Source organism: Durio zibethinus, chromosome 15, assembly GCF_047325235.1.
Source record: "Durio zibethinus cultivar Kanyao isolate XHJ-2024 chromosome 15, ASM4732523v1, whole genome shotgun sequence".
In the NCBI taxonomy this organism is placed as follows: domain Eukaryota; kingdom Viridiplantae; phylum Streptophyta; class Magnoliopsida; order Malvales; family Malvaceae; genus Durio; species Durio zibethinus.
The window spans coordinates 19,205,396-19,220,104 of NC_143176.1; the positions used below are offsets into that span (position 1 = coordinate 19,205,396).

The window sequence follows — 14,709 nt, forward strand, 5'->3', positions numbered from 1 at the left end:
TTTGAATTAAAACATAAATAAAACATTATATTTGTTTTCGAAATAAAAATATTTTTTTATCTAATTTTTTTATTAACATTCAAATGTCTCATATTTTTCATATAAAGATGAAGCTTTTATTACTTTAAAAATACATATTTTTTAGTCAATAATTTATTATCTTATTTAAAAGTATTAAATTTAAATAATTTATTAAATAATTTTCAATTTTTAATAGATTTTGATTTGAATTTAAATAATTATCTAAAAATATTAAATTTAAATAATTCATTAAATAGAATTATTTGATAAAAAATAAAATTTTATTAAGTATATATATTTGAAACTACCATTAAATTTAAAAAGAAAAGATAAATTATAATTTAATATATTTGAATTTAAATCTTATGCAAAAATTTTAATTTTAGATAGATATTGATTTTCATTTAAATAATTATCCAAAATATTCAATTTAAATAATTTATTAAAAATTTTTATTTAATAAATAAAATAATATAAATATTATTTTATGTGTCATTAAAAAAAATTATCTATTTAAGTATTTACATAAATAATTTTAATCATGTGATCATGTGTATTGTAATATAATATATATATTAGATTTGAAATACCCATTTACCATTTTTCTTTCAAAAACTTCATAAATTAGTTTAAAGACCGACACATATTTATTAAATAATAGTGAATAGATTAATCAATTAACAAAAAATAATAATTTATATGGCGTCCTTTCATGGCATGAATTAGTAAATAAAGTGGGAATGGAAGGGTGGATTGGGTCGGGAAAACCAAGGAGTGAGAGAGAGAGGAATGTATTTGGTGGGGCAATGAAGCAGCGCCAAAGGCGCAGGCCATCCAATGGCATCGCCTTTTTTCTGCAAAAATCATGTCCTCTCTTACTCGCTCATTCTGGCTTGCAGTCACACATCCCTTGTTCTCTTTTGTATGTCTAATATTGATCGATGAAATTTAAAAAAAATTAAAAAATATTACACATCTCATTAAAATATATTTAATAAAAATTATAAGTCAATATAATAAATAATAAAACATAGGATAATATTTTTAATTTCTCTCACAAAATTTAAAAATTTTATGAATGGTGTATAAAATAACCTAAAAATTAGTATTTCCTTATAAAATATAAAAAAATGGGCCAAAAAATTTATGTTACATTTGATATGCCACATTTTCTACTTGTTGATTAGAAATATTTATCTTTCCAAATTTTATTATCAAATAGAAGCAAATTGTATTTTTAAAATTAACGCGGGCATATAATCTAAAAAGTATTAGTATGATTTTTATTTATAATTGCGATGACAAATTAGAATTTTTTTTCTTTTTTAAGTATAAATAAAAACTTTTAAATAAAAGTAAATGTCTAAATTTCACTATCTTTTTTGGTTTGAAACTCTCGATATCCGGTAACTATTTTAGGCTCCGATTATTTTAGAGTCGAGTTGAGTAAGATTTTATAAGGGATAAGCTCTCTTAATATCTATTTTTTTTCATTTACAAAATTTAAAATCAAGACCTTACTTAAGAAGAATCAAACTCTTTACCACTTGGATCAACAAACATCGGTGTTTAAATCTTACATCACCATCACTACTTTGAACAAACTCAAATGGTTAATTTGTTTTTTTTATAAATATATATAACTAATTTTTGATTTGATAAATTCATTTGGATCTTTAATTAGATAATTTTCATATTTATTTTTAGTTATAGATGTAGTTAAAAAGTATTATATTCAATAATTTTATAGTTTAAGCATTTTATTATTTTCAAAATAATATAAATATTAATATTTAAAAAAAACTTTGAAATACTTAAAAATTGAAATGTGTTTTAAAACTAAAAAAAATGATTTTGAGATACTAAAAAAAAAATACAGGAAAAAGTGTAATTCACGCGCTGCAAAAAGAAAAAGATATGGGGTGGAAGAGCATCTAAACTGCTGCTCTTGATTAGACTAGAGATACAAAAAGAGTGGACTGCTGCCGCTGCTACTGCCTCTCTGAGACTCTGACTCACTGAGTTTGTTTAACAACACGCCCACGATCATTGCTGCGAAAAGCACCCTTCTCCTCCCATCTTTCTTTCTCTTACATTGACAACTCTCCTCCTTTTTTTTCCTTTTCTATATTTTAAGCCTCTTTCCCCTTTTATTTGTGATCCACTCTTCGCTGTCTGTCTGCTCTCCCACCAAACTGTATAACAACAGAAACTGAAAAAGATTTTGCCCCTTAAATTTTGGTTTTATTCTTTTGGACCATTTGCTGTCCACAACTTTACTTTTTTGTTTTTTTTAACAAGTTAACTGTAAAATTTCAATATATAAATGTACAATTTTTTTTTTTTTTACAAGAAATCATGTTGTGCTTAGATAAACAAATTAATCAACCAAACTGAATTTTAATATGATAGTTTTCTCTTTAGGAGTGAAATACAATTTTTTTATAAAAATATCACAACTTTAAAATAAAAAAATACTAAGAGTTGAATTTTATTTATGTTAAATAAATATTTTTTAAAATCAGTATAAAGTGTGTGAAATTACATTTTTAGATGCTAAAAACATTGGACGAATGTAAGTTATTATAAGTTAAACTTCAATGGATTGTTTTTGTTATTAGAGTTATTGTTTTATTTAGAAAAAAAAAAGGAGCTAAAAAAGTTCAAAAGAGACGTTGGTTTTTGTTGGATTGGGTTGAAATCCCCTGTTTTGTCTTGGTGGTAGGCCTGTGAAATAAAAAATTAAATAGATCTAATAAAACTCATAAATATGATAATAAAAAGATGGTAGAAATTGAAAAGAGGCAAAAAAAAAAAGTAAGAGAGAGAGAGAGAGAGAGAGAGAGAGGGAGGTAGGGGTGGGGGAGTGTGTGCTCTGTACTGTCTTAGCTTGTCCCCCCACCCAACATAGTTGCCTCTCTATCCAAGTCCAAAAGCCAAAAGCCAAAAGCCATCACCACATTGGCTTTTCTTGCCTTTGGTTTCTTTGCTTCCTGTAAGCAATTGTCTATGTCGGCTGCTGCTGCTCCCGCTTCTCAGTACCTCCAAATGGGGAAGGAATCATACTTTGAATTCCTTGTTATTATTTGACACCCTTTTCTTCCTTCTTTCTATCCTTAAGCATTCTGGCTTTGGTTATTCTCTTTCAAAAAAAAAAAAAACATGACTTTCTTGTTTTCTGTTCTTCCTCTTCCACTCTTCTCATGTTCTAGCTTTGTGGATACCCCTTAAAAGAATATGAAATTTTTTTTATCTATTATTTGACTTCATTTCCTATTTTTCTCAAGTTTTCAGTTTCTGGGGTAACTTTTTTTTTTTTTATTTAATTACTCTCATTCCACTCTTTTCTTAAATTTTCCTGATTTTTTGTCTGGCGAAGTTAGTTGGTTATGTGGTTGTACTTGCACTGAGGAGAAAATTTTTTTTAAAAAAATAAAGACTAAAACTTAGGGTGTTAATGGAAATTGATCTGAACCATGCTGTGAATGAGGTGGAGAAGACTGCACTTTGCAATGGGGACTGTGACAAAGCCAGTGCTTGTGTTCACTGTTTGTCCTCTTCCTCATCTTCAAACTCAGCTTCACCTCCTTGTTCCTCTTCCATGTATTTGGAGCTTTGGCATGCTTGTGCTGGTCCTCTCACTTCACTTCCCAAAAAGGGAAATGTTGTTGTTTACTTCCCTCAGGGTCACTTGGAACAATTTGCCTCAACCTCTCATTTCTCTCCCATGGAAATGCCCACCTTTGATCTTCCTCCTCAAATCTTTTGCAAAGTGGTGAATGTCCAGCTTCTTGTAAGTACTCAATTTTTCTTCTCTTACTTTGCATTGTCTTTGCATTCTTTCTATAAATTCGCTTCCCCGTAAAGGTTATAACTTTACCTTTCCTTTGAATTTGGTTTCTTAAATTGAAGTCTCCCTTTTTTTTTCAGGCCAACAAGGAGAATGATGAGGTCTATACGAAGGTCACTTTACTTCCCGAGCCAGAGGTATATAACTCTTAATTGAAGCTTTATTGGCAATGGCTTCTTTATATTGGTTTAGAACATTTGAGTGCTGTTACTTGTATAATCTCTAGAAAAATTGCGATATTTTGGTATTAGTTTTTATAGGGAAGTGGGGTTTTACAGTGCAACTTCTTGGAATTTTAGTGACTTGAATATTCCTGTCAGCATGCTCTTCCTTCTAAGAGAAACTCCAAATTTATGGTTTTGGTGATTTCAATTTGGGATTTTGTGCAGTTGGGAGGGCCTAATTTGGAGGGCAAGCAGCTGGATGAGCTAGGTGTGGATGGGGGAGGTGGTGGATTGCCCACAAAATCAACCCCTCATATGTTTTGCAAGACGCTAACAGCTTCGGACACTAGCACCCATGGAGGGTTCTCTGTTCCTCGTAGAGCTGCTGAAGACTGTTTTCCTCCACTGGTGTGATTTTATACTGTACTATTTACGAGGCTGCTTATTGACCCTAGAAATTTCTTGTGGATTTAATGGTATTTGCCTTAATTTCAGGATTATAAACAGACGAGGCCCTCACAAGAGCTTGTTGCCAAAGACCTGCATGGAGTTGAGTGGAGGTTTCGACATATATATAGGGGTAATTCAGATAGAGATTTTGACATTTCTGATGCTAGTGTTTAGAATGTGTTTTCAATTGAAAGAAACAATGATGGAGCTTAATATTTATTAATTTTTAGGTCAACCAAGGCGGCATCTCCTTACTACGGGCTGGAGTATTTTTGTGAGTCAAAAGAATCTTGTTGCTGGGGATGCAGTGCTCTTTCTGAGGTGTGAATTGCTTTATCATTAAACCAATTGAAAGATGCATATGAACTTCTGACTTTAACTAATTAATTCATTATGTTTTCCCCTAGAGTGGAGGGCACAATTCCCTATTGATACTTAGAAATTGGTCAAAAGGGGAAAATTTATAGAAGGAAGATAGAATCATCATTCAAATAGTACAGCCATGATAAATTTAAATATTTTATGCTACTACTTGAGAATTATAAATATCTATTGAAACTTGAAGTATAATGGAGGTTTTAGAGTTCTGAGCTACCATGCATTCCCATGGCCTAGTTATTTGAAATTCTCAAATTTATCTTTTCTCAATATTGTAGGGGTGAAGATGGAGAGCTAAGGTTGGGAATTAGACGATCTATACGACCAAGAAATGGTCTTCCTGATTCAGTTATTGCTAAACAGAATTCATATCCAAATCTTCTTTCTCCTGTGGCTAATGCAATATCCACCAAAAGCGTGTTTCATGTCTTCTACAGTCCAAGGTAAGTGTCTCTTTCCACTTACTTTAAGAAATCAGATGGTATTTGGCAAAAAAAGAAATAAGCTAGTAATTAGTTTAAATAAAATGTATGATTTTGATGTTGTTCAACTCCCTCATGAGCTAAATTGTGTCATAGCACGCCATGTAACACATGCATATTATATATATTAGATTGCATCCAACTCTAGTAAGCAATAAAGGCTCTTCAATGTAAAGTATTGTGTATAAAAAAATAAAGGAAAATTAAAAAACTTAGCTTGAATATAAATTTTGTTATTGTCTTTGGTATTTAGCTCATAACAGTAGTGAACGCACATAGATCCATTGCTAGCAAAGTCCTAATACACCAGGATGAAACATAAGTGATAAAGTGTTTTCAGTTTTCGAGAATGATCCTAGAGAGTATATGAAGTGCCATTGCCTCTGCAAATATGTAATTTGGCATGCTGTGAGGAGGAATTTTGATGGTTAAACTTGTTGGGTGCTGAACTACGGCCACTAGCATAATAGAAATGTCAAGGTTCATAAATCATTCTGAGTTGTTCCACATTAGGAGAGTAGCAAAGAAATATAGGAATTACAATAGGGATGGATCCATGAGCAGACAGCTTAAGCGTTGGGTCAAGATGGTGCTTTATCATAATATATCAAGTCATGATCCACTTGCCTCAAATGTTTTCTCCCAGCAAACGGTATTAGAGCGAATGATTTGACTTTGATGGTTTGATGTGACACTTTTGGTGATGGCTCCTTGGGAAGCATGGACATCTGGGTTAGATGAAAGGATCTGCTCGTGGTTAGTACAGATGCAGTGGTTGCGAAGTAGGGGGAAGTGGTGTTGGAGATAACTATCTTATAGTCCATCCCTATATATAAATCCTCTCTTTCTTTGTTAGTTCCTTGTGCTACTGCTCACAAAGTCACACTCAGATGTAAACCTCAAAAGAATTGATCATCTATATATGCTATTATTCCATTTAACAAGATTTGTTATCATTAGCCAATGTTCCTGAGGCAGACCTAGATTATAATTTTTCTTCTCTCAAGTTTTAAGAACATCATTTATTGGAGGCTAGGCAAAAGAAACTAGATGACTTTGAACTTTGAGTTTATATATTGATTTTCCAGATGGTTGGAGCCTGACCTTTTCTCAATACTACCCCTCTCCTGCAAAACATAGTCATGAATGAGACAATATGAAAGAAAGATGTGTGCAGCTGTTGTTTTCCTTGGCATTACTACCTGGTTACATTTAAAGTATATTACTGACATTAATGGGTGAAAACAGTTGGGGACTAGTCAAAGATGTTAGGAGGAAAAGCTGCAGATGGAACTGCTTTAAAGCTCATTATATTCTATTCTCCAGTATTGTTCTCATATGATTTAGCCTCGTTAGGTCACTACTGTAACAATGAGCATAATGCAAACTTTTTGAAACCTAGAATTCATTTTCCCTGGTCATCTTTAGAGATTTTATTTTATTTTTGGCCAACATTTCAAGAGGATTCACCTAACAAAATCTAAAATATAGAAGCGTCTGGAGGTATGAGAATGAACTAAAAAACAGAGCATGAATAGTGTTCTTTATTAGGTTGAAAAGTTTAATGCTGATAAGAAGTATCAGAAGAGAAACTGACGTGTACTGAACTAGCACGAGGAGCATTACAATCAGTGAATGGTCCATTCGAAAAATATCGAGGCTATTTCAAACTGATTGAAGTGACTCCTTATGTTAGACTTTAGATTATAAGTAGCTTTAGGAAGTTACATTCTAGGAGTGTTCTGGAAGTTTGCTTTCCATCATCTCACACTGGAATGTGATTCAGTTCTTGTGTTGCTGAGCTTCTAAACCTATTTTAAATGCCTGCCCTATGATGCATTTGATGTGAAATGAAATGCTAAGCCTGTTAAAATTGCTGTAATGCAGGGCCAGTCATGCAGAGTTTGTCATACCCTTCCAAAAGTATATTAAAAGCATCACCAATCCAGTATGCATGGGAACAAGATTTAAAATGAGATTTGAAATGGATGATTCACCGGAGAGAAGGTGTTGTTTAATTGATTGCAAATCATGACTAAAATCAATTCCTTTCTTTGTTTCTTTTCCCCTTTACCTGTTAACGGTTTTATTTTGAGCATATAATATGTGCTACTTTCGTGCAGGTACAGTGGTGTAGTGACTGGAATAAGGGACTTGGATCCTTATAGATGGCCCAACTCAAAGTGGAGATGCTTAATGGTGAGTTATGTATATTAGCTTGTGTACTCGTGCTTTTATTTGTATAGTTTATCATGTATAGTCATTTATCACAACACGAACAAGTGTATAGATGTGGTGCTTATCAAAGTACTTTACATGTGTACATATATACTTTATGCAGAATACGTATGCTGATAAATCTATTTTTCAGAATGGCAAATAATTGATGAAAGAAAACAACTAGGAAGTTGCCTTAATTGAACTATATTCCAATTGTTTGATAAAAAATCCATTTGTACAAGTTCATACTGAGAGTTCTGTAACTGTCATTGCAAAAAACTCTTCTGCATATCCAATTTGGCTCATGTTTGGGGTCGATTTTATTTTATTTTATTTTTTTTCAAATGCAAGTTAAAGTATTCCTATCATCAAACATTGAGGTCTTCACTTAAAATTTATACATATCCACATTCTTTTCTCCTTTGTGTTCTTTGTGTTAATACTTGGAAGAAGAAAATTCATAGCTATTAAATGGATCTTGTATGACTCTATTTAGTGTAAGACCTTTATTATGATATTTAACAGGTTAGGTGGGATGAAGATATTGTGAGTGATCACCAAGATAGAGTGTCACCTTGGGAAATTGATACTTCAGTTTCTCTCCCACCCTTGAGTATTCAATCTTCACCAAGGTTGAAGAAACTGCGGACAAGTCTGCAGGCTGCCGCACCAGACACCCCCATCACAGGTACAAATTTTTCCACTAGAATGGTAATGTTGTTGCATTTTTATACTTGATTAATGTGTGCATTCTTTAAAATGTTATTTTCTTCAGGAGGGGGTGGATTTTTGGACTTTGAGGAATCGGTAAGATCCTCTAAGGTCTTGCAAGGTCAAGAAAATGTAGGTTTAGTATCACTCTTATATGGACGTGATACTGTAGATCACCCTCCAGATTTTGAGATGCGATCTTTGGCACATCAAAGTCTTGCATCAACAGGAATTGGAAAGACTAATATTATTGAGTTTATGAGGGCTCGCTCCACTGCTTACACAGGCTTTGCGGAGTCTAATAGGTTTCCGAAGGTCTTGCAAGGTCAAGAAGTTTGCCCATTGAGATCCCTAACACCAAAGGCTGATCTCAACCTTGATGTTTGGGCAAAAACCAATCTTGGTTGCAATTCATTCAACATTCATCAAGCACAAACCAATTGCTATCCGCTAGCATCAGAAGGCCTTCGAAATATGTATTTTCCTTATACTGACATTTACAAAGCTGGCCAGGATCCTTCAATAAGCTCTTATGCATCTACACTTCCAAGAGGCAATGTCTCATTCAATGGTTCCTCAATTAAGACGGGGGTTATCGTGGACAGGGTCAGAAAACCAAGTCAACTGCATGAGCATAAGTCATTGGAGAATATTTCGAGCCCTGCTTTTGGAAAAAAATTGATGAACCAACAAGATGACTGCTTAAAAGGAAATGTGGTTGGATGTAAACTCTTTGGGTTCTCCTTGACTGCAGAATCACCTAATCCGAACTCACAAAATTCTGGTAAGAGGAGTTGTACAAAGGTAAGCTACCTTAGGGTCATAGTTGAATTCAACTTTACTTCAATATTCCTCTCCTACTGACTCCGACTTGACTGACTGAAGGTTCATAAGCAAGGCAGCTTGGTTGGAAGAGCTATTGATCTCTCAAGACTGTATGGATACGATGACTTGATGACTGAACTAGAATGTCTATTCAGTATGGAAGGCCTTTTAAGCGATCCCAATAAAGGGTGGCGGGTTTTGTACACTGACAGTGAGAATGATGTAATGGTGGTTGGAGATGATCCATGGCAGTAAGTGTCACACTCCTTATCCACTATCTAGTTTGTTGCATGAGGGCAATTATGCACATCTGATGACCATAGGAACTAAAATTAAAATTAAATAGTAATTGCAGATGTGAGATCTTTTAATCATACCTCACTTCTTTTGTTTGCAGTGAATTCTGTGATGTGGTGTCCAAGATCCACATATACACCCAAGAAGAAGTGGAGAAGATGACCATAGGAATGGCCAGTGATGATACTCAAAGCTGTTTGGAACAAGCACCAGTGATAATGGAAGCATCAAAGTCTTCTTCAGTTGGACAGCCAGATTCCTCTCCGACAGTAATAAGGGTGTGAGGATCGGTGTTTGTTTTTCGTGTTGCATTGTTTTTGCTTTGTGTGCACAACTTATTGAATCCTGAAGCTATCTACTAAGTGTTTTTCATTATCAAATGAACATATTGAAGGCTAAAAGTGGCCTTTCTGGCCTTATGGTATTGACAATTGAAGTCGATTGAAGTGATTCAAGTCTGGTGCTTTGTAGTCATCAACAATCTGTATATCTCCAAAACTGATTCATGCGTTGTCTCTTATTTGGGTCATTTCAAAGCCAGAAATGTGGAAATGATCCACTGCCTGATTTATGAGAAATAGATTGTTTTTATGAATTGTTTTCTGTAGTGTCTACATGCAAGTAAATCTTTATTATTAAAGAGACAGTTTTCAGTCTCACTCACTGATCTTAAAAAGCTCACCACCAATGACCATTCTTCTGATCTCACTGATTCCTGCCCTAATTTCATATAGCTTGGCATCTGGAAGAAGACGGCCTGTTGTGTGCTCATTTAGATGTCCATCACCACCTAAACATTGTATGGCCAGCAAAGTCGAATACCAACGCAAACGATTTGATAAGTATGAGTATCATAATTTGGATTAGAAATTACATCTCAATGTATGATGAATCCAACTCAGATTGACGCTGTCAGAAAGAGCAAGATGTGTTAAACACCTATAGCTGAAATGGTTAACTACCAATTGACTAGAATCCAAGATTTAATTTAATGCAGTCATTTTATAATCATTTTAATAATGAGTTTGGCTTGTAGTAGAGATGCTAGATTGGACATCTTAATACTATAAATTGTGCGATAGTCTGCCCTTTGTAATCAGTTGATACTATAACTTCATTCATTAATGCATTATTGCAGCAAAAATATTAAAAATTAAAATGTGAATAATATATATAAATCCTTTACCTGCAAAACAACACAAATGGCTATTTCGGTTGCACAAATTATAACTCAAGCGCAGTCATGAAATTTTGCATACAGAAAATTATTGCATGCCTGACTTCGTGTGCTGTTATGAGAAAAAATTGTGCATCAAAAGAAAGAAAACTACAGAGGCATAATCTTTTCATGGCATTTACTATCAAACCGTGATGAATTTGTGCAAAGTTAAAATCGTTATAAACCAGCTTTGTGGCATTTAAAGGCCCTTTATCTTCACAGTCACGTGTGGTTTGTTGTCACTATCAATCATATGAGTTATTGATAAAGTGCTGAATTTTTAAGTTTTGTAATTAAATTTAAATCCTCGTAACTTGAAGTATATATATATATAATTTAAAAAATAAAAATCTTAGACCATTTATCATTCTGAGTACCGTCAGCGCCTTCGTTCTCTTTCTTCAACTGCCACTGCTGTTCGGATACAAAATGGGCCTCATTCTTTTTTTTTTTTGGTTCAAAGGAGGGCAAACGCCATTATCATTGTTATCGTTGTTACAAAATGGGCCTCATTCGTTATCATTGTTATTGATCTTTCCCGGGTATCATTTTTCACCCCATTATCACTTTAACATTTTGCTTGTATGTTGACTAAATATGTTCTTATTTGGATAAAGAGAATGGAATTTTGTTCTAGAGTATGTAATTTTGAAGCAGAACAATCAAGTTAGATAAGCAATGTTGTCTAGCTTTGTTTTGGTGGCTTCTAGCAATTGAGTTTGGTAATCATTTGTTACGAGTAATAATCTGTGTATTTTTTGTTGGTAGAATGCTGGACATTCAGTGCCAGACTTCTAGCGATCAGATTCAAATCTTGACAACTTCAAGTACAAAAAAAAGTGGTTTTAAGTAATGCCATGCCACTCAAGTCTACGAGATTATTAATTGATATTTGAATCAAAAGCTTGTCTTTATCATATGTTTAGACTCCAATTACTAGGGCACTGCTCTTTGTTCACATAGGAGAAAGAAAAAGCTAAGAAGAATTTTTATGGAATTTTTCATTGAAGTTTCTCATGGATATCATATATAACTTGTATACGCTAAGCAATTTGCCAGTTTGATATCCTGAAAGCAATACCTTGGTTTCAAAGTTCTTCACTGGAAAACAAATCTACCATCTGCTTCATATCTCTCTCATAAAAATTTATTTGATAGAATTCGATCTATTTCTTGACTTGATTGTTCTTCCTGGCTATTAACAGAATGGAATTGATATAATGTACCTCCTGGGAAATATGTTGGAAGTTCTTCAGAGAACTGGAACCTTAGAGTTGAACTTATGATATCACTTGATGTAGAGACCCGCACCCAACTTGCGAGGTATTGTCCGTTTTAACCCGAAGGTCTCATGATTTTGTTCCACAAAAATGACCTCATAAGTTTGAGATTAAGTCTATATATATATATATATATATATATATATATATATCATTCTTTATCCACACATCCTCCTGATGTGGGATTGGGGGCGTTACAATCTCTCCACCTTTAACGCTTGACGTAACGTCAAGCTGAGTCCATCCATAGGATCAAGATCACACCAGACCATCGTGTAACACTTAGTGACTCCTACAGCTCCACTGTGTAGCACTTAGTGACTCCCACAACTAAGGACTGGTGATCGCTCTAATACCATCTAGAGCTCCACTGTGGTGATCGCTCTAATACCATTTGCTGCAGATTGGTAATCGCTCTGATACCATTTGTAGAGACCTGCACTCAACCTGTAAGGTATTATCCACTTTGACCCAAAGGTCTCACGGTTTTGTCCTACAAAAGGCACCTCACAAGGTTGAGATTAAGTCTCTACATATATATCATTCTTGATCCACATATTCTCATGATGTGGGATTGAGGGCGTTACGAGTCCATCTATAGGACCAAGATCACACCAGACCATTGTGTAACACTTAGTGACTCTCACGGCTCCACCGTGTAGCACTTAGTGACTCCCACGACTGCGGACTAGTGACTGCTCTGATACCATTTATAGAGACCCGCACCCAACCTGCGAGGTATTGTCCGCTTTGATCCGAAAGCCTCACGGTTTTATCCTACAAAAGGCGCCTCACAAGGCGGAGGTGGTGTGAACCCTTTTATACCCCAGTGACCTTCATATTATGTTCGATGTGAGATTCATGACTCATCCTTAGGTCCGTGACATTCTCTCGCACCCAACCTTGTGACGTCCTCGTCACGGAGGCTGGCCACCCTACCTACCTCCCTCGAGGTGCTTGACGTGGATCGAACGGTTTAGAGTTGGCTCTGATACCACTTGTCACAAGTCGAGACTTAAGCTTCGAACTCGCGCGACTCTGAGACTCGGGCATTCACCCTTCCGGCTTCCCAGATCAACCTACCTACCACGGTTCACACCTTGTGAGGTATTGTCCGCTCTGACCCCCTTAACCTCACAGTTTTGTTTTACAAAAGGCGTCTCACAAGACGGAGGTGATGTGAACCCTTTTATACCCTAGTGACCTTCCTATTATGTTCGATGTGGGATTCAAGACTTATTCTTAGGTCCGTGACATTCAAATATTTCATAATTTGTAGAGACCCGCACCCAACCTGCGAGGTATTATCCGCTTTGACCCGAAAGTCTCACGGTTTTGTCCCACAAAAAATGCCTCACAAGTTTGAGATTAAGTCTCTACATATATATCATTCCTTATCCACACATCCTCCTGATGTGGGATTTGGGGCGTTACAATCTTTCCACCTTTAATGCTTGACGTCTCTGTCAAGCTGAGTCTATCCACAGGACCAAGATCACACCAGACCATCGTGTAACACTTAGCGACTCCCACGACTGCGGACTGATAACACTTAGTGACTCCCACGACTGCGGACTGATAACCGCTCTGATACCATTTGTAGAGATCCGCACCCAACCTGCAAAGTATTGTTCGCTTTGACTCGAAGGTCTCACGGTTTTGTCCTATAAAAGGTGTCTCACAAGATTGAAATTAAATCTCTATATATATATATCATTCTTTATCCATACATCTTCTTGATATGGGATTGGGGCGTTACACTTGAGGACCCAAATTCTATTGTAGGCGTAAAGTAAGCGATGCTGAAGCATGCTCCTTGGAATTAGTTTATCATTTTTCCTCTCTCTTTTTTTTTTTTAAGTTGGGGAGGTAGGAGCTGAATTAGGCCTTCCCATCAGATGACAGAGGGTAATGTAATGAAGTTAAAAATAATAAAATTCCTTGATTCTTTACATGAACTATCAACTGATTGCTGTTTGTTTTGCTGTATTTAGCAGATTCAGAGATGGATTTTCGACCCAGTCGAATTGCTGTCATTGCAAAACATGTTGAGGTTTTCATCAGGCAGTTTTTTTTACCAGAATCCTCTTAGTCAAGTTGGCCTTGTGACTAAAAGATGGGGTTGCTCACTGCTTGACAGATCTTGCTGGTAGTCCAGAGCCTCATACAAAAGCTTTGATGAGTAAGTCGGTTTGTTCAAGTGATTCCTCCATACAGAATGCATTGGATCTTGTAGATGGGTATCTGAATCAAATTCCATCATATGGTCACCGTGAAGTTCTCAATATATATTCTGCACTCTGTACTTGTGTCCTGGAGACATAATGGAGACCATTCAGAAATGCACTCAGTTATTGGCCTTGCTGCAGAAATGTTCATATGCAAAAATCTCTGCCAGGAAACAGGAGGAACAGTCTGTGTTGCATTAGATGAGGTGAGTGCAACAACCGCCGTTGATTGGCCATGTTAAACTGAACTGATGTAACATCATCAATTTGAAATTATTGTATGAGTAAGTAACGTAATTGGTTGACTTAAAAGGAAAATTAAATTCTGTTTTTTTTTAATGGTACAAGGGACCATTGTCTTAGAAAAGTCAAGTGAAATTTCTTTGACAAGTTATGGGTCTCTAACTCTCTATATCTGCCTAAATGTTCTAGATTATGTATGTATTTTCAGTTGGTCTTGTAATAAATTTTCTTATTGCTAATCATGTTTTGTTTTAACCTTGTAATAGTGTCATTGTTCTTTCACATTTTTTTCTGTTTCCTGATGCTTGCTGGTTTTGGCTCAGGAAACAAAGCTGGCATTT

The 14,709-nt window shown here is 35.0% G+C and overlaps 1 protein-coding gene across 1 annotated transcript; it reads left to right on the forward strand.

The window, feature by feature from the left end:
- The first annotated feature begins 2,807 nt into the window (after positions 1–2,807).
- LOC111301210 (auxin response factor 4-like) lies at positions 2,808–9,993 on the forward strand. Its single transcript, XM_022896711.2, has 12 exons — positions 2,808–3,814; positions 3,952–4,008; positions 4,261–4,443; positions 4,531–4,615; positions 4,716–4,806; positions 5,142–5,306; positions 7,233–7,352; positions 7,469–7,544; positions 8,091–8,253; positions 8,341–9,080; positions 9,162–9,352; positions 9,499–9,993. The coding sequence occupies exons 1-12, from the start codon at positions 3,479–3,481 to the stop codon at positions 9,680–9,682; spliced, it is 2,391 nt and encodes a 796-aa protein (XP_022752446.2). The 5' UTR covers positions 2,808–3,478; the 3' UTR covers positions 9,683–9,993.
- The last annotated feature ends 4,716 nt before the right edge of the window (positions 9,994–14,709 follow it).